At 38.3% G+C, this 19,133-nt stretch overlaps 2 protein-coding genes across 9 annotated transcripts in view; both read right to left on the reverse strand.

The window, feature by feature from the left end:
- slc35g1 (solute carrier family 35 member G1) overlaps nt 1-19,133 on the reverse strand; it is a 160,195-nt gene that overhangs the window by 79,257 nt on the left and 61,805 nt on the right. The window lies entirely within an intron of this gene.
- Nucleotides 1-19,133, reverse strand: part of plce1 (phospholipase C, epsilon 1) — a 103,867-nt gene that overhangs the window by 34,876 nt on the left and 49,858 nt on the right. For 7 of the 8 annotated variants that reach the window (XR_013195600.1, XR_013195599.1, XR_013195598.1 and 4 more), the window contains exons 3-5: nt 12,483-12,726; nt 3,038-3,354; nt 320-465 (exon numbers count right to left, since the gene is read on the reverse strand). Coding sequence is in view for 4 of the 8 variants with exons in the window: in XM_077206182.1 (XP_077062297.1) it covers nt 320-465; nt 3,038-3,354; nt 12,483-12,726 (707 nt within the window). In the remaining 4 variants the exon portion in view is untranslated. Of the gene's footprint in view, nt 1-319; nt 466-3,037; nt 3,355-7,686; nt 8,014-12,482; nt 12,727-19,133 lie in introns of those variants that run through there. The other variant, XR_013195601.1, reaches the window with a different exon arrangement.

The following is a 19,133-nucleotide window of genomic DNA, read 5'->3' on the forward strand; positions in this document are numbered from 1 at the left end:
TATCACTTGTGATTACATTTTCTAAAGACATGGCCAGACATGCAGTCTACCAATAGCATTAGAGCGACAGCACTGGGAACGCCCACAAGCATCTTCACATTACAGAGAGACTAGTGACATACAGCGTCATTGGTGCTGTGAACGGTGCTTGAGACTCATCTTTTTGCATGTTACAAATGTGCAGTCAAAAACAAATTAATGTCTCAAGAATGTTCCTCACTTTGTAAGGCATTGAAAAAATTCAAACAGAGAGGACCATTTTTTTCTTACAGGGCCGTTTCTTTTTTGAGCCAAGCACTTTCAAGGCATCATGCCATACCTGAGACCTGCCAAGAACTCCATGACCGCATTGTAGTTGCCCATGTTCCAGGAGCACTTCGCCACATGGACGAGGTATGAGAAAACTTCTCTCTTCTCCTCCATGGACCCAGCAGTCAGAATAAGCCAGGTCACCCATGAGCTCACCTAAACGCACAACACGCTCCTTATTATAAAGTCCTGCTGACAGAAGAACAACTACAACAGTCTTGAGAAAATGCTGATCTCCATTATACCTTCCTTACTTCATTCACTCGCTCACATTATTGCTGTATAATCATCATAATCATCATCATCATCATCATCATCATCATAACAGCATGTATTTGTAAGAAACACTGCAGATTGTGACACATATATCTCTAGCTTTAAACTAAATCTAGAGTTCAAACATGATTTAATATACATTTCGAAGAAAAAATAAGATTTGAGTGCAAATGTAAAGTTGCGCCCACTGGATCCTGTAACACTAACACAGATAACAGGAGTCATTGATTGGGTCTAGACCAGAGGTAGAAACTTAGGCAGTTGCCTCGCTGCCTTATCAGGCAATGACTTTGTAGGCAGTGTTTGCGCACAAAGGTACCTCACAAAAATGATTTCGGACAGACATCTGAGGCAGCACACAAGTTTAATGATCTACAGCAAAATAGAGCAAGCTTTGGTGATAAGTGAATATTTTATTACAACAATAGTAATTTCTCACTAGAAATGACATCAGGAGTTCATCATGAGACATCAAAACATTGGGCAAAAATGTACATTTACACAAACTGACCAACAACTACAACTTTCAGATACCATCTTCTTTAATTTTTAGCTCAACTGTCAGAATGGAAAGCACAGGATTTTGGGATATCAAAAGGCAGAGAAGCATATATCTACGCTTGAAAAATAGATCAGATGAAGGACCTGAGTTTTGCCCCCCTGGTCTCTAGACTATTTACACACACCCTCATAGTTAAAGAAATTGTTCATCTAACAACTAATTTACTAACACATTTTGTATCAAATCCTGCATTGCCCTGTGCCAAACTGTATTTCTGAATTTTTGAAGAATATCCTTCCCACCCTTTTCTATATAATGAAGTCTTCTGAATTCATACAATGGGGGGAAAAAATCCCATCTCCAATGTTACTTTCTCATTTGTCAGCTGAATATGCAGGGTTGTTTCACTTGAAAAGAGTAACACTATGAGATGTTATCAAAATATTGCTCTGTTTGAACATCCTCACCAATTGCATCCTAGAAATTGCATAGCAACATACTAAAGACTACTCAGAACACCTTAGCAACTCCACTTGTGGTGGCAAGTCCTTTATGGTCAATCACCACTCACATTTTCTTTAAACACAAAGTCATAGAAAACGACCGTCTGTAGTCCTGAGTGTTCATAACAGCAATCATTTTGAGAACAAATATTTATGTGATGGCCTGTTGTAGCTAAAAACACCTCACAGGACGTCAGTCAGTTACATAAACAGTTGTTCTGGGGTCCGGATGGTCAGGAACGTTTTATACGAGGGGACCGGTACACTGGAGCTCATGTCAATTTGCCAGCTTTCCACCGGACAAACTGTGAGTTACAGTTACGGACAAGCTCTTGAGTTACTGTGCAGGCCAACCAGCCAGCAGCAAATGGACAGCAGATTTGACACATTAAAAACTTATGTAAGTGTTGCCAGAGACACTGCACCCTGGAAGGAGCTTCAAAGGTGGCCGTTGATAAAGTCTTGTGTAAGACCACAAACAACTAACCACAACAAAGACAACAAATCCTACACTGTGTATGGACACCCAGTGGCGACACTTTAGGGATGTATTATGAAGGTTACAGCACAACCAAAATAACACATCACACTGCTGGGGCATGAATTAGTCCACAAGAGGCATTAAGGTAAAAGAGCGACCCAAATCAAAGGAGGAATCTTTGACTTGTTCACAAAGGATACTAGGATTAATGCTTGGTGGGATGAAGCATAGTCCTGTTATGTGATCCATTCACTTTTAACTCCCTTTTGCCAGGAAAGTTTCTTCTTATCAACTAGGAGGGGGATAAAAACTTTCAAAGAACTGCACTCACAATAAAAGGTGATTCCTTAGAGCATTATGCTACTTGACAAGATATAAGACTGGCTTCAAAGACTGTCAAAATGTGAAGTCAGTGTGAAGGTCACTTTACTGAGTTGTGAGTCTTATATAACAAGCATTGATGTAATGGCTGTAAGCATCTGCAAACCTTTATTTCACATGTTATTTCCAGTCATAACCCGTCTAGATTCCTGCTCTTACATGAAACATATCCAACTTTGAAGCTTCAACATTTGACGTTTTTTAATGTTTTAAGTCTTAGAGTTCAGCCAAAATGGCAAAAAATGCATTTCACATCCATTTTGTTTCTCAAAATCAAAACCAGCTGATCTAAAGTCAAGCATGTACCTTAAAGATGACATCATTTTCTTCCAACTCTATTCAAAAGCAGAAACACAATTTTCCTCTGGCACTCTTAATATCAAATATTGAAGAGGACTGCAATAAACTCACATCTGTTTTGATAAGTAGCTGCACGTAGTGAATGTGAAAAGATCCAAGTAAAACAGGCAATAGAACAAACACTTGTGATGACCTACTCAATTTTTCTTTAAAAGCCAAAGTACTTCTCTGCCCTTCCATTTCCACTTCCTTTGGTTTGAATCTGCACCATTAATGAATGCTCACCTCATTGAATCTTGTGACAAGATCTTCTACTGTGTTGTGATGGTCGTTCTGAGTGGGCATGATGGGGGCGGACAAGGAGGCTTTTAGGTGCGGATGGCGTTTGTGGCACTCTGGGCTGCCCAGGTCTCGGGTGAGAAAGCTGAGGTAGTCAAGGGGAAAGACACGACAGTACAGCTGCTGCTCCTGTTCTGTCAGAATGGTGGCGATCTCCTCTGGAAACTGGATGAGGTGCCGCAGATCGGCTAGTTCCTTGCTGATGCCTGTCACGGCAGACGGGAGCATGCTGGAGTTGGCCATGGAGCTGCACAGCTGCCGTTCTGAGAGAGACAAAGACAGCGGAGTTTACTGAATAATATCTTTATGGACAGGTAACCAATTTCTTTCTCTAACTGTAAAATCACTCTCCAACCACACTGTACCACTACTTTAATTTTTCTTAACATGAGAGAGGTTGCAAGCTCTAACATTGGTGATTGACAGTAAAGAATAACAAGAAGTGCATCAACGATGCAACAGACAACTAGTTGTCGCCAGAGATTATGGTTACAAAGTACATATGAACCAGTCTTGTACTCAAAATTCACTTTGGTTACAGATTGAGATGCACCGGATAACCGGCAACACGGTTTTTAGTTTTATTTTGGCCGATATCTATTCTGCCACAAGCATATACAGGGAAATATTACGAAGTCTGTAAACAGGACGGGACACGCTGAAGACAGACACAAAGAAGTGAGCAATGCACCAAGATACTCTACCAGCCACAACAAGCTCAATGTTCGCAATGATCGAAATATTAGAAGAAAAATATACAGTACGTACTGAATTGGGGGTGGGGGTTTATATTAATGCATATCTGAAAGGAACTGAAAAGTATCAAGGCATTTTCTTTTCCTCTTACCTCCATTCCGTATAAAGTACTGTTTATAAGCACAGCGGTTACCCACAGAAACAGCTGCTGTTCCATTAGTGCCACCTACTGTCACAATTTGCATTTTCATTAAGTCTGTCTGCTGTTTTTGTTTTGTGGTATTATGTAACATAGTTTCTCAGATCTAAAAGTCAGACCATTCTGTTTTTGCTTTAAATCTTATTATAAAATTATACAATCTAATTAAAATAAAAAACAACTGCTCATGCTACTTGTGTAAAGCATCTTTGTTTGGATCATAATTAAAATGCAGTGGTTGCCTCTAATTTCAAATAGCTACAGATATTATTTTTTTTGTTTGAGGCTAGTTTGCCTGTTATAGAGCAAAAAAAAAAAGATTGAAAAGAAAAAAAATTTTGCAACCAGTATCGGAGTCAGCCAATTTGCTTTAAAAAGAAAAAACGGAATGGAAAAAATCATGATCGGTGCATCACTAGTAACAGATTACATAGCCACTCTCTTTCATAACCAAACTGTGTATGAACAGTATGGTACTGGGGACAGGATGAACAACCAGATTCTTCTGCTGTGTACACATGGCCTTTCAACTGGGATTGGCCTAATGGGATTGTTTTAGTTTGCCATTTTAAAGATACGCCCACTTCGTTCCAAAATCTCCATAGCTCTATCCACAGGCAACATTTTAAGGCATCATTGGAGTACCTTGATGCAAAGCTTGTTCCAAAATAGGAAGAAAAGTTACACAACCTAAGGGGTATCCTATACCTATATATATATATATATATATATATATATATATATATATATATATAAGGTAGCATCACATGCATCTTTCAAAAATCAATCCAAGATAGTGGACAACTTAAGAGAAACACTGATTATAAATCAAATTCATTAATGTACTGGAAAGTTTAGCTAAAACATAATTGAAACAGACTAGTTAGGGCTATTTATAATACACAAAGTTGCATTTGTAGAGAATGGTCAGCAGGGTTTGGAACAGAGCCATTACATGGGACATTTCTTACATCATAAACCTTTAAAATTGTATTTATAAATTCAATACAACCATTTTCATGTCAACATATGAATGAATATACTTTACTGCAGCACACCAGGGTTGGTGGTACAGCACAGTGCAAAGGAGGAAGATAAACACAGACATAGATAAACCAATCATAATACAATAAAGCTCAGTATTTACACAGTAATTAAAGAGAAGCGGTGAGTACCCGCAAAAGACAAAATAAATAACTTTGATAATGTATACTGTGTGACACTGGTCTCATTAGTGCCGTCTAGTAAAAGTGCAAGACGCCATACATGCCAGAGTTGTAAATACCCAAAATAACCCATATATTGTGACACTGATGGACCATTTCTAAACATCAGCGGGCACGGTCATCCTTCATTAAGCCTCAGTATATTTACATATCTCCACTGTTTCCTCCACTCTCGCCTGAGATTGTGATCAGAAAACGGTTATGCTGGTATGGTGCTCAAGGGCAGGTCAAGCAAAAATAATATAAATACTGTGAATCATGCTTGTCTGGATAGCATCAGCTGTCAAAAGCGGTGTTTGCAGACTCCTTCGGCTCGACGCGCCACCATGGCGACCGTCAGAACAGGAGGGGCAGAGTGAGAGTGCCGTTTGATTCGTGTATCCAGTCTAAAGCCTTCTGATAGAACATGAGGTGTGTTTCTAGTACGCACTAAAACTCAAAAGTTTGGAACGATCTACATTTTGGTGTAAGCATGCTAATGGCCCAATACTTTAATAAACAGAAAAAAACCTAGAACACAAACAAAAGGTAAAATAGATTAAACTTATCAATACAGAATATAAGTATCAAGGCAGTATGCTGTCTAGGTAAGCAGCTCACTGGCATAAAAAATGCAGTTAAATCCTTTGCAGTTCAGCTCAGAAATGCAATTGCGAAGGGAATCAAACTACTTAAAAAAATAAGTGATTGACAAGATTTAATAAACCTGAGGTGTGTAGTAACATTCTTCATGTCACATAAAGAAGGGCCAATGGCCAATCATAGTATGAGTTCTTCTGATGTGAGTTTCAGGTACATCACAGCATCATGCTGATCTCACATCCATTCACATTTCATTAGCCATCACATGCATCTGCCTTGTGTCCTTTTCTCGTCGCACATGGCATCTTTTGAAGCGAAATGGGGGGACATTAATACACCACATTAAGCTGTGAATGAGCTGCCCTGATCTTTATGCATTGGCCACTCATGGTGCAGATCTCAAAGGAGACAGGAAGCATCGCTCGTTTTGTGATCCTGCTATTGGGACATGCAGCATCTGAGTTGCTCTTCCAGCTAAAATCATCCCTGTTGATCATGTGTATATAGAGCTGAACAATAAATTGGAAAGAAATATCGGGACTGCATTTACAGCTACTGCAATAAACAAATAGTGAAGTGTTGATTAAAGAATTGCATTTATGTGCAATCCCATTTTTGTTGTAATTATCCAGGCCTATAGCTCATATTTATTTTTCTAGGCATATGCAAACAAACTCTGTGATATGCAATTAACAGAAAAAGCAGACATCTAAGAATTTATTTAGACGTGATGCTGATACAACACATTAATCAGTCTAAGATCAGTCAAGAGCTTTAGGAGAAAAAACCCTTTGTCTTGGGACAGAAACATTCTGGGTTATCATTATTTGATTTATGACCAGTGAGTTTGACTTGCAATAACATCCCTAGCATCCCATCTCCTAAGGAGAATAAATCATTAATAGACAGTTCTTCAGCAAAATAACTAACCTGTAACTGCCTATAGGTGGACAGAAATCCTATATAAACCATAAAAACATTACATTTGCTGTCTTGAACATGTAGGAAAGAAAAACATGTGAACATGTGGAAACTGTAACAAACTAAATATTTGCAATCAGAAAACGGTTAGCTTAGCTTAAATGCTTAGTACAGTTCTCTTCCTGCCTAAAAAAAGAATTGATTCACTTGAATCACATGCATTAAGATGATTTGATCTATTATTAATGCTACAGTTCCATTATTGAGATATACACACACACACACACATACACAGTAAATTGCTTCCTATACCAAATGTTAACAGGTAGATTTACATTATTCAGTGAGTTATGAAAGTAAATGCACCTATACAACCTCCAGAATTGTGATTGAATGAGTGAGAATTCAGAATAACCTTGAACAGTACAGTATGTTTCATATTTGTGTAACAAATGAGTGAAAGCCTCCTGAACATTATGATGAAGAAAAATAGAAATGACTTTCAAAACCACCTGTGGAAGTACCATCCAACTACACACTCATTTTAATTCATCTATCCCTCAGTTTAGTATTAATTTTGGTTTGGTATTTTAAATTAGGTCGTGTATCATGTATTCATGATTAGCAAAAGGAGAGGGCTGAACAGCAAAAACAGCAAACAAAATAAAGATTTTGATTTCTGTTGATTACTGTATACCTGACATAAAATATTAATAAAAATCAATGTCACAATACTGTTTCTAGGAATGTTTTTGGTGAGTCTTCTTGTCTCATTGACAAAAATCCCTTGGTCTGCTAAGGTAAAGAACATGGTTAACTCTCTATGGACCGAAAACAAACCACAACAAATTAGTCCTTGACACCAGGCACTAGCCACCAGAACAGCACCATTGACACGATATTAAAAATAACTCCACAAGTGACAGCACTGCCTGTTGTTGTGTGTATGGTAGAGTTGAAGAGTCACTTACTGAGTAGCATGTAGTCCATCCTCTGCGAGTGGGAGTGTTTCATGGTTGTGGTCGTAGCGGCGGGCGGCTCACTGACTCCCTGCTTCACGCCACAGCGGCGAGAAGTGCTTAGCCACATTTCAACTCAGCCTGACTGTAGCTGCCAACCCTCTACTACCACAAATCTGACTCGCTGCATATCTCGCTTGTTCACTCACACACACACACTGTTTGGCCACTCTTACTCCCCTCCCTCTCTCTCTTTTGCTCTATCACACATACACTCACGCTCATGCACTTACTCTCTCCATTGGCTGCTCCTTCCAGGCAGGTCATGTTACTCATAGATGAAAGCAACACAGAGTGTTAAGTGGAGGGCAGAGAAATTGAGCACCCAAACATGCTCTGATCACCAGTACAGAGCTCGGCGGTTGACTTGGGTAAGAGTCCAGTGAAAATTTGATAGGCAAACAATGACTTTATAAGCATTCGGTATGGGACTTTAGGGATGTGCTTGAAAGTGACTGTTTCCATCATTAACCTTCCCAGCACATCCTGAAAGAGACCAAGAACAAGAGATCGAAGAACAAGAACTCGTATGCTTTTATGGTCCATATGCAAGCTCTATTAAGCACAGACAAAAGCTTTCCGGTAGATCCAGGGATCGCATTTATAAACTAAAGCCATTAACAACTGAAATAAATTGTATCCCTTAAGACGTATAAGTCATAGTTTAGTCCATACTTTCTCAGTAGGAAAGGCCTCTTACACAACTTCTATATCTTTTGTGAGTTAATCTGGCCTCTCATGTCTTTCCAAACCCGCATTTTGAAGAACTCTCATATAGTGCTTTCCTATACAATGAAAGCAAAAAGTGAACCAGGGAAGTCAACCTCCAATATGGACAAATGGAGCATAATTAAAGTGGCATAAAATTTGACCAGAAAAATCATGCACTATAGTCCAAGTCTTCTGCAGCATACAAAAGATTTTTGACAGTCTTATTCAATTTCCCCCACCACTGACTACGACTATGGCACCATGACTCCAAATGTTGTTGGTTCTCGTGTGCCGAAACCAAAGTTGTTAGTGCGATTGAGAGCGATTTCGGTCTTTTCATCAAAAATTTTTGTTCATGAAACAAAAATGTTAGGGTTTCAGTATACTTGATATTAAGAGCACATGTCCAGAATTGACAATTTGACAACTTGAATTGTCCAGAATTTATGGTGGTTTTTGGAGTTTGAAAACCTATTTTAACCATCTAATTTTATTAAGCAGCATGAACATTCTGTAAAATACCTCATAATATTCTCAGTTCTACAAAAAAGGAAATTCATAGAGGTTTGAAACTACATAAAAGTGAAAAAAATGGCAATTTTCATTTATTTAATTTATAAGTTTGCAATATATTATTTTTAATACTGCAATATACAAAAGATGGTAAAGCAAAAAAAGTCTCATTTGACACAGAAAAAGATCTTCCATTTCCTGCAAATGCATTCATAACATTAAACACGTCATAAACACACTGCCCGAAATTTCAGTGCCATTTAAACACATCCTGACTGTCTAACACAACCAAGGCTGTGCGCAATGCCTCACCTCGAGTGGTAAAGGTCTCAGAGTTTGCATTTTTCCTGTGAGCACAGAGCCGCCTCTCATTCAGTGTGTTCTCCTGACCTGACCCGGCCGACACTATTTCTGTCCACCTCCATTTATCGCCACTGAAATTCTGATTGTGTGCTTCCGTATTGTTTTTGTGTATCCCAATTCTATACCACACCACTCGTTATTTTATAATTCTCCAAAAATGAAGTTCCCTCTATAATAAAAACCGGCAGATACAATTGAAAAATGGAGAAAATCACCCGTTTGCTCCCAAACAAAAGACGTTCTGGAGTGAACCTGGCCCCCTGTGGATGTATTTAATAAAAACCTTTGCTGCTGCATAAATGAAATACGAATCATAGAGATGGATCCTTTGCAATGACACTAAAGCCTTAGACTTCAAATAGAACCAAATCCAATGGCTCCTGGATCGCATGACACAAAAACTACAGCCACTGAAACCTGCTGGAAGAGCCATTTATATGGATAAGGGCCATAACTACCACAGACATTTTCAGATTAGTATTCAATCAGAATAAATGTTTCTTAAAATTATTATTTACCTTCAGTCTCCCCAAATCTTGAATGTTTGTTAGATCCTGGTGTAGAAATATTCAAATACCTTGGGATCAAACCTTCCAAAGTAAATTTAAGGGGTTTAACCCATTTTATCGCCCAACGGGCTAACATTTTCTGTAAATTTAATCGCTGTAAGAGCAAATCACTCTTCAACTAGCTCAGGCCTCAATAATGACTTTTTTTTTTTTGCTGTCTAGTCATGTCAGTAGAGATTTTATCTTTAGAAATGCATTTTATATGTACTAGAAATATGTTTTTATGTACAAAAATGCTCAAAAGCTTGGGATCAGTAAAATTCAGCTTTTTGTATTAGAATAAAAAAAAAACATTTTAAAAGGAAAAATGACAATATAGCCTATAAAACAGATTTAAGGTGCACAACGTTGCCATCTCAAATGCCATCTGCATAGGGCAAAAAATTAACCACGTGCACCATAGCCTCATAAGTTAATTCCCCCAAAACAAAAATATTTCACTGCCTGACCCAACAAAATGGTCTACATACAGATTGTAACCAACTTTGCTGCCCAAAACAGCTCATAAAGCTCAGCACACAATGACATTTGTGGTGCCACTTAATTTGCAGAACATCTTTACCTCTCACTATGTTTTAAAAGCCCAAAAATGGTGAGAATGTCCATTAAGAAGGGCCAGATTGCATTTTGGCCCAGATGCCTGAACTTCCCATAGCTTGCGAGAGAAAAATAATGCTTGTGTATTTAATTATAAGTCCATGAATACCAGGGTCACTGACTCATGGTCCCACACAGACGTCATGTCAACTGGAATTAGTCCAGAGCGCCAGTGCGTTCAAATCATCAAGTATCGTTTTACACCGACATGTCTCATGAAGGGCTAGAAGGTTACACTGCACATGGATGAGCGCCAGGTGATAAGCTAATGCGGCCAAAATCGAATTAAAGAGAGAGCACTGTCTGACTTTTGCAAATCGGAGCAGGCGTTTGAAGTGTGTTGTTTGAATTGGTTGGCGAGCCAGAGTGAAACAGGCGAGGGTTGAGGAAGTCAGAGACAGACACCCTTCTCCCCCGCATCGGTCACGTTACACAGTCCTCGATGGAGGAGAGATGATTTTCATTAGTTCATAACCTGCTTCTGCGGCGCCTGTAAGAGGCCTCCTCATAAATCATCTTTTAGCAAGCAGAACTGCTGTGTTCTCCTCAGAATAAAAGACTAACACTCTGAAACCACACAACAATAAAGCAAATTCATTATTATGCTCAAAAGAAGATTATATGAATTATCTTAACAAATAGAAAACCAATTATTCTCATGCAGAAAATATGATCTCACTATTATTGTATTGTCAATTACTCCATAATTGTGGTGGTTGTGACAAAGTTTCAGACTAAGACTAGGTTCTACAATCAATGCTGAAAATCTTTCCAGAATGATTATAAATACAAATGCACAAATGCATTACTTTGAATGCCACACATTTCTTTAAAATGATGAAGTAGCTTGTGAATGATTATTGTAAAATCATTGTGAGCTGATGAAAATTCATGGCTTCTTCTAGTGTCACAAGTCAACATTGGTGGGCTCGATCTGGGAAAACAAAGTAAGTGATCTCTAGGGAGTTATCCTCAGATCCCAAACAAACCAAATCTTGGATAATTCTGTCCAGAGGAACCACAAAGACAATGAAGATACAGAGAAAATTATAGCCTTTGAGCTATAGAAATAAAATAAATTAAAAAAACATCCACATGCGAGTAAAAAGACCCTCAAAGTTGTTTCCATTTTATCCGTTCAACCTGCATAACAAGTATTGTTTTGTATTAACTGTGGTAGTGTAGCATGCATAAATTAGTGTCGGCCTCACACATATCCAAGCTGCTAGAATTGTCAGGTTAGTGCTGGTACTCAAGAGTTTAGATGAGGTACCACATAGCATGCAAATACAGTATGCATGGGCAACTGTATATTCCGTGTACGTACAGTATATCCATAAAATATAAATTACATTAATATGTACATTATACATTGGGATGGACACAAATTCGGTGTCTAGAGACATTTCATGCTAATTTATGTGGTTGTGTCAATACGATTTTTAGCATTGGTTGGCTGCCACTTTGTTGCATTTGAATTTATTATTGTGGCTTTGTAAGATTTGAATTAGCATTCATTAAAAAATTAATTTACATGAATCCTGCTACAATATTTATAATTGTAGCAAAGAGCCATCAAAGATGGAAATAAATCATTTAATTTTGTTTATATCATTATAACCAGACTGAACATCAATTTAAAAATGAATAACTTTAAAAGGACAAGTTGACGAATTTTTAACCATTGTTAAAAATCGCCTTTTCCATGTTACCTGCACCCAGATATCCCAGTTTATTTGTCAGAAAAAGTCGGGCAGATGATGTAAACCATGTCATTTTGCACCATCCAGCAGACTTTTGACAGCCTTAGGACTTTTGTTAAAACTACAGATCAAAGTTTGTCATTTTTGTAATCCTGCCCACGGACAGTTGGTTTGACATTGAGGCAGTGCCCCAAATTAAAAATGATTCCCAAATTAAAAATGTATTCCCGCTTTAATTGTAAAAACATCATCATGAAAACTTAATAAAACAGAAATCGGTGGGTTTCTTTACCTTTAAGCATTGGTCGACCTGTGGAGCCAAAAGTGAAGCTGGGCAGAGAACTTCGTGCCCCGAGGGAAGCTGTCGCCTCCAGCAGGGACCCGCTCAGATAAGTTGCAATGCAGGTTCTAGTAGGACAAGCCCGAAACTGAATCTGCAACGGGGAGACCAGAGGCCATGACACTGCTTGGGCAAGCAGCTTCCTGGATGGGTGCAGGAGATAGACCTCAGGAGTCAGCGTAGGAACATGGTCAATCTGCAGAAAAGAGAAGCAATGAGAATCCATGTTAATGTTTGTTTTTGTATAGTTTATAGTGAGCTTGGTTCTAACATAGTGGTTCTCAACCTTTTGGACTCCAAGCCCCTCTTTGTCTAAGACAATATCCAAAGTCCCTAGCTGATATTTACCTCTGGTACTTCTGTTGTAATAAACAATCTCAAAAATATGATGTAGGTTCGTTGTACATCTTTTAATATTTAGGGTTTAGCCACATTTCAACTCAGCCTGACTGCAGCTGCTAACCCTCTATTACCACAAATCTGACTCGCTGCATACACACACACACTTTGGCACTCTTACTCCCCTCCTTCTCTTTTGCTCTCTCTCATATACACTCACGCTCATGCACGAAGAAATAAAATAAAAAATAAAAAATCTTTATTTTTAGAGGGTGTTTTTTAGCATTTTACTAAGAATATATTATATATAACTAACTCTGAATCATTTTAATATGCATCAGGGTCCCTGGAAGTTTTCTGAGGCTTCCTAGTTGGCCCCGACCCCCTGGTTGAGAACCAGGTCTGGTCAAATAAGCTAAATGTGTCAACTAGTGGCAGAACTAATCAACAGGCTGACTAGTTGATGCAGCCTCTTAGAGAAATGGGAGGTTTCCATCGAGCCTCATTAATAATCTCTGACTTTGTGCCTTCATGTGATTTAATTGCTGTAAGCGTGAATAACCCAACAAGGAAAAAATAGCAGCTTCCTTAATAAAGATGATAACAGGAAGTTTAAAAAAAAGATCTCAAAATCTCTTCTGAACTAGTAACTGCTGAATGGTCTGCCCTATAAAAGCAGAAATGGGGAGTTACAATCCCATGTCTTCCCATCCAAATTATCCTGATTGAGTGAGAGCAATTTGGTAATTTTACTTCTATCTTTGACGTAGCACACATCCTCACTCTGCAGTGAGCAGCCATTATTACACAATTACTGACCCCAGAAAGCACTTCTGCCTGATGCTTCCAGGAAACTCATTACAGCTGTTGTCTGTGCCCTTCCTCTGAAACGATTGACCTAGCTTCTTTGCCACCTCTCTCCCCAAACAGCACGGGCTCTGATGAGTATTAAACCACTCTCATTGGATAAATGGATTCAGCGGCAGTGCTACATGATATAGACAACTACCAGGTGATCTGAGATAAAGTGAAGCAGCGTACTGCAAGGAACATCACAGGACCTTGAGGCTTTTTCACTTTCCATTTTTTGGTAAAATAAGCTCCTACAGTGCTCTGACAAGATTTTCACTATATACAGGTCCTTCTCAAAAAATTAGCATATTGTGTTAAAGTTCATTATTTTCCATAATGTAATGATAAAAATTAAACTTTCATATATTTTAGATTCATTGCACACCAACTGAAATATTTCAGGTCTTTTATTGTTTTAATACTGATGATTTTGGCATACAGCTCATGAAAACCCAAAATTCCTATCTCAAGAAATTAGCATATTATGAAAAGGTTCTCTAAACGAGCTATTAACCTAATCATCTGAATCAACTAATTAACTCTAAACACCTGCAAAAGATTCCTGAGGCTTTTAAAAACTCCCAGCCTGTTTCATTACTCAAAACCGCAATCATGGGTAAGACTGCCGACCTGACTGCTGTCCAGAAGGCCATCATTGACACCCTCAAGCAAGAGGGTTAGACACAGAAAGAAATTTCTGAACAAATAGGCTGTTCCCAGAGTGCTGTATCAAGGCACCTCAGTGGGAAGTCTGTGGGAAGGAAAAAGTGTGGCAAAAAACGCTGCACAACGAGAAGAGGTGACCGGACCCTGAGGAAGATTGTGGAGAAGGACCGATTCCAGACCTTGGGGGACCTGCGGAAGCAGTGGACTGAGTCTGGAGTAGAAACATCCAGAGCCACCGTGCACAAGCGTGTGCAGGAAATGGGCTACAGGTGCCGCATTCCCCAGGTCAAGACACTTTTGAACCAGAAACAGCGGCAGAAGCGTCTGACCTGGGCTACAGAGAAGCAGCACTGGACTGTTGCTCAGTGGTTCAAAGTACTTTTTTCGGATGAAAGCAAATTTTGCATGTCATTTGGAAATCAAGGTGCCAGAGTCTGGAGGAAGACTGGGGAGAAGGAAATGCCAAAATGCCTGAAGTCCAGTGTCAAGTACCCACAGTCAGTGATGGTCTGGGGTGCCATGTCAGCTGCTGGTGTTGGTCCACTGTTTTTTTATCAAGGGCAGGGTCAATGCAGCTAGCTATCAGGAGATTTTGGAGCACTTCATGCTTCCATCTGCTGAAAAGCTTTATGGAGATGAAGATTTCATTTTTCAACACGACCTGGCACCTGCTCACAGTGCCAAAACCACTGGTAAATGGTTTACTGACCATGGTATTACTGTGCTCAATTGGCCTGCCAACTCTCCTGACCTGAACCCCATAGAGAATCTGTGGGATATTGTGAAGAGATAGTTGAGAGACGCAAGACCCAACACTCTGGATGATCTTAAGGCCGCTATCGAAGCATCCTGGGCCTCCATAACACCTCAGCAGTGCCACAGGCTGATTGCCTCCATGCCACGCTGCATTGAAGCAGTCATTTCTGCAAAAGGATTCCCGACCAAGTATTGAGTGCATAACTGAACATAATTATTTGAAGGTTGACTTTTTTTGTATTAAAAACACTTCTTTTATTGGTCGGATGAAATATGCTAATTTTTTGAGATAGGAATTTTGGGTTTCCATGAGCTGTATGCCAAAATCATCAGTATTCAAACAATAAAAGACCTGAAATATTTCAGTTGGTGTGCAATGAATCTAAAATATATGAAAGTTTATTTTTTATCATTACATTATGGAAAATAATGAACTTTATCACAATATGCAAATTTTTTGAGAAGCACCTGTGTGTATATATATATATATATATATATATATATATATATATATACACACACATTTAAAAAAACGTGCTACACATTACACACCTTTGGGTTTTGTTAAGCCCTAGACAAAAATAATCAGCAGATGTATATTTCAAGGGTGAGGTGGGTAACGTTTCTAATTGGACACAGAGTGTTTCGCTCTCCACTGAGGATAAAGGAGCTTATTGCCACAGCAACCAGGTCCAGGATGAAAGATTCTTGATAGTGCTTAGCAAGTCAATTGCCCTGTTTCTCATTTTTCTCACTTCAAACAAAGACATGACAACAACAAAAAGGGGGGAAAAAACAATCAAGAAGGGGACTTGGATAATGAGGCAATGCTCCTTTGAAACCATCAGGAACGGTGTTGATGGGGTTTTCACCAAGAAATATTATACTCACGAAAAGAACATGTCATCATGGTAGGCAAACACATTTTTGAGTCGCTGCCGACCAATGACGACACTTGATCTCTAAATATTTCATGTCACATTGGGATCAGTCATTACATGAGTTAACCTTATTTAGAGCCCGGATAACCAATGGCATATTCACAGTAGATTATCATAAATTGGTCTATTCATTTCTGTAACTGTATGGCTATGTACTTTGTTGACTTCATCAGTTGCACATTCATTCACCACATTCTTTACAACACATTTATGAACTTTTGGTGCATCTCTATAGATGCAGGTTCTGCATTCATTTCCAATACTTCAAAGACCTGACATCTTATCCTTTATTGCAATTTGCATTACAAGCTGTAATATACCTAAATTGTGAATGAAATAATACTCTACACTAAGGCTGTTATCCGTCACTGCCTGATGTAGAAAAATGGGCCCCATTGTTTCTGAATGCTAAACTACAGCACTAAGCAAACTGTCTCCTTATCTGAAAAATTATTTTGCAGAATTGGCAGTCCTCAGATCCCCTCCCTGAGCCGTAGAGCCGAGGTCCTTTATAATTACTCTTTAATGGGATGGGTTTCCTGCACTGCTCATGATAAAAGCAAAGTCTGCATTTGTCAGATCTTAAACTGGACTACAGGGACTAAAATCTGCACGTTCACCAGCCGTCTGAAGTCTGACACTCATTCTTTTTGGTTTCAAAATCAACAGCACAAACAATACTCAAATTTTCTGAGGAAAATATGGCTGATTGTTGCCACCATATTCTTAGGTATAGGTTTCAAAAGGTTTTTTTTCTTTCCTTTTTTTCAGCAATGCCATAGAGTAACATCTCAAATCAATTTTTGGTTCCCCAAAGAACCTTTCAGTGAGCAGTACTTAAAAATATAAAAACCTTTTGTGGAATGGAAAGGGTCCATCCTTTTTAAGAGTTGTTGCTATAGGTCTTTTTTACAATGTTGCCACTGTATATTTTTTAGGTAATCTGGATGGTTACTAGAGCATATCTAAATTGTTGCAAGCTGGTCCACGTCAAAACCGTCAGCTTAGGAAAATAATAACTTGGCATGATTCAGTGATGACAAGTGCCACAGTACTGCAGAACATGTCTGGCTCTAAAAAAGTAAGGCATGTTTCCCTCCTTTTACTGAAATACTCAAGCGTTGACTCTCTCACTGGCATATCCCAGACCCCAGCTGACCACAGCACTAGCAGGTGTGCGAGTCACCTCTAACTGCCCTGTGAAGGTTGAGGTGGTGACAGTCTCTGGGCAGAACTTAGCTTTCGGATTTCAGAACATTCACAACATGTAATATAACACCGGTTACAAACAAACTATTGATGTGAAAAATTGTATGAATTTGATGAATTTTTAATACAAAAATGCTGTATTATTATCATGTAAACCAAGACACAGTGTCTGTAACAGGTCAACCAGGAACACTTCTTATAACACCCAATGTACTTGTTACATCGTAAGCAGAATGGCATATCTGCTAATATTAGTCTGTCTGATCCTTATCCCGAAGTTACAGTAGTCATTAGTCATATGATTTTTTTTAAATTATAAAAAAAAGGTAACACTTTAGTTAAGCATCTAATGCTCACTATTAACCAGTTTCATTACCATGCAAAGGCAGGGTTTTATAATCACTGTGGTCCCAAATGTGAGGTAGGGCAGATAGGGGTGTTCTGGGTTTCCCCGAGAAAATTTTTATATTTTGATTTCTCAGATCTACATATTTTAAGATGTTTTGAAGGCCAAAAAATTTGGATAACAGCTTTAAAACCATGTCAGTGTGGGCAGTTGATAATTTTTCTCTCCTCATCAGCATCACACTATTTTTCTCTTTGTTTTTATCTTGCCCTATATCTTCCCCTCCTAAAGCTGAGCTTTGACTGAGGCTTTTCATTTTTGTCTGTCAGTGAAGAAAGTAACATGGGGTCAACTGATATTTTCTCAGACGTGTTTATTTACTGAAAGCTACTAAGGTAATTAAGTTTATTAAATGCATTCACAATATGTAGGCTACACATTCATTAGTGATCTTATGCCTAATACAGGGCCGTAGACAGGGCTTTATAATCAAAGAGGTCCTAAATTTAAGGTTGGTAGGGGGTTCAAATTTTTTATTTCTCTGATGTGCATTTCAAGATGTTTTTAAGACCAAAAAAAAGGATAAGAAATAGCTTTAAAACCATGTCAGTGGGCAGTAGATTATTTGTCAATACCTGCTCTCTCCTCATCTCCATCACTCTTTCTTTTTTTTCTCAGTCTCTTCATCCCTTTCTCTTCCCTTCCTAAAGCTGAGCTTTTTTTAATTTACTAAAGGCTACAATTTGTATTATATTCTCAATATGTACACATTCATAATTAATCTTGTACCTAACATGATGAAAACGGCTTTGTTAATGTTTCTTGTCTCCTCACAATGACAGTAAACTAATTATTACATTGCACGTTACGTTAGGCCTATTTTCAGTTCAAAATGGCGAAATTAGACAACCCTATATTAGTTTGCCTGATTATTTTTTGTCATTAATTTAACATTTATGACCTAAAAAAAAATGTCAAGTATGAAATGTTAAGTTTAGGCTACTTACATCTTATCTCGCACTTGACCGTACGCGTCGAGTCACACTGTTAAAATTCGCGCTCAGCAGTGTCTGTGAACATAAAGCCCGCCTACTTTGATTTGATTGGTCATCTCAAATAGAGGCTAAGATGAACACACACACACACACACCCTGTCCTCTGTTTCTGACGTGCTTTCTGATCATTACAACAGAATTGAATCAACACTGAACTGACTTCAGCTGAACAACAGCCAAAATGCATAATTTTTCTGTTATCACATTAAAGCTCCTTTAAAACAATCTATATTATATAAGAGCGATAAAAATAAAGTTGACTTGACTTATTTTAGTATAATTGAGATTATTAATTCTTTATCAATATTATTAACAATATTAGTTGGTATCAATATTTTTTAGTTGTTAAGTACATCAAATTAAACTAAAGTAAAAATGACAAATGTTGCCATGGCAACTAGGTGAAAATATGTTACTTTTTAATACATTTTATTTCAGT

Source organism: Siphateles boraxobius, unplaced genomic scaffold (genome assembly GCF_051911475.1).
Source record: "Siphateles boraxobius isolate OS27281-9 unplaced genomic scaffold, OSU_SipBor_1 55, whole genome shotgun sequence".
NCBI classification, from domain to species: Eukaryota; Metazoa; Chordata; class Actinopteri; order Cypriniformes; family Leuciscidae; genus Siphateles; species Siphateles boraxobius.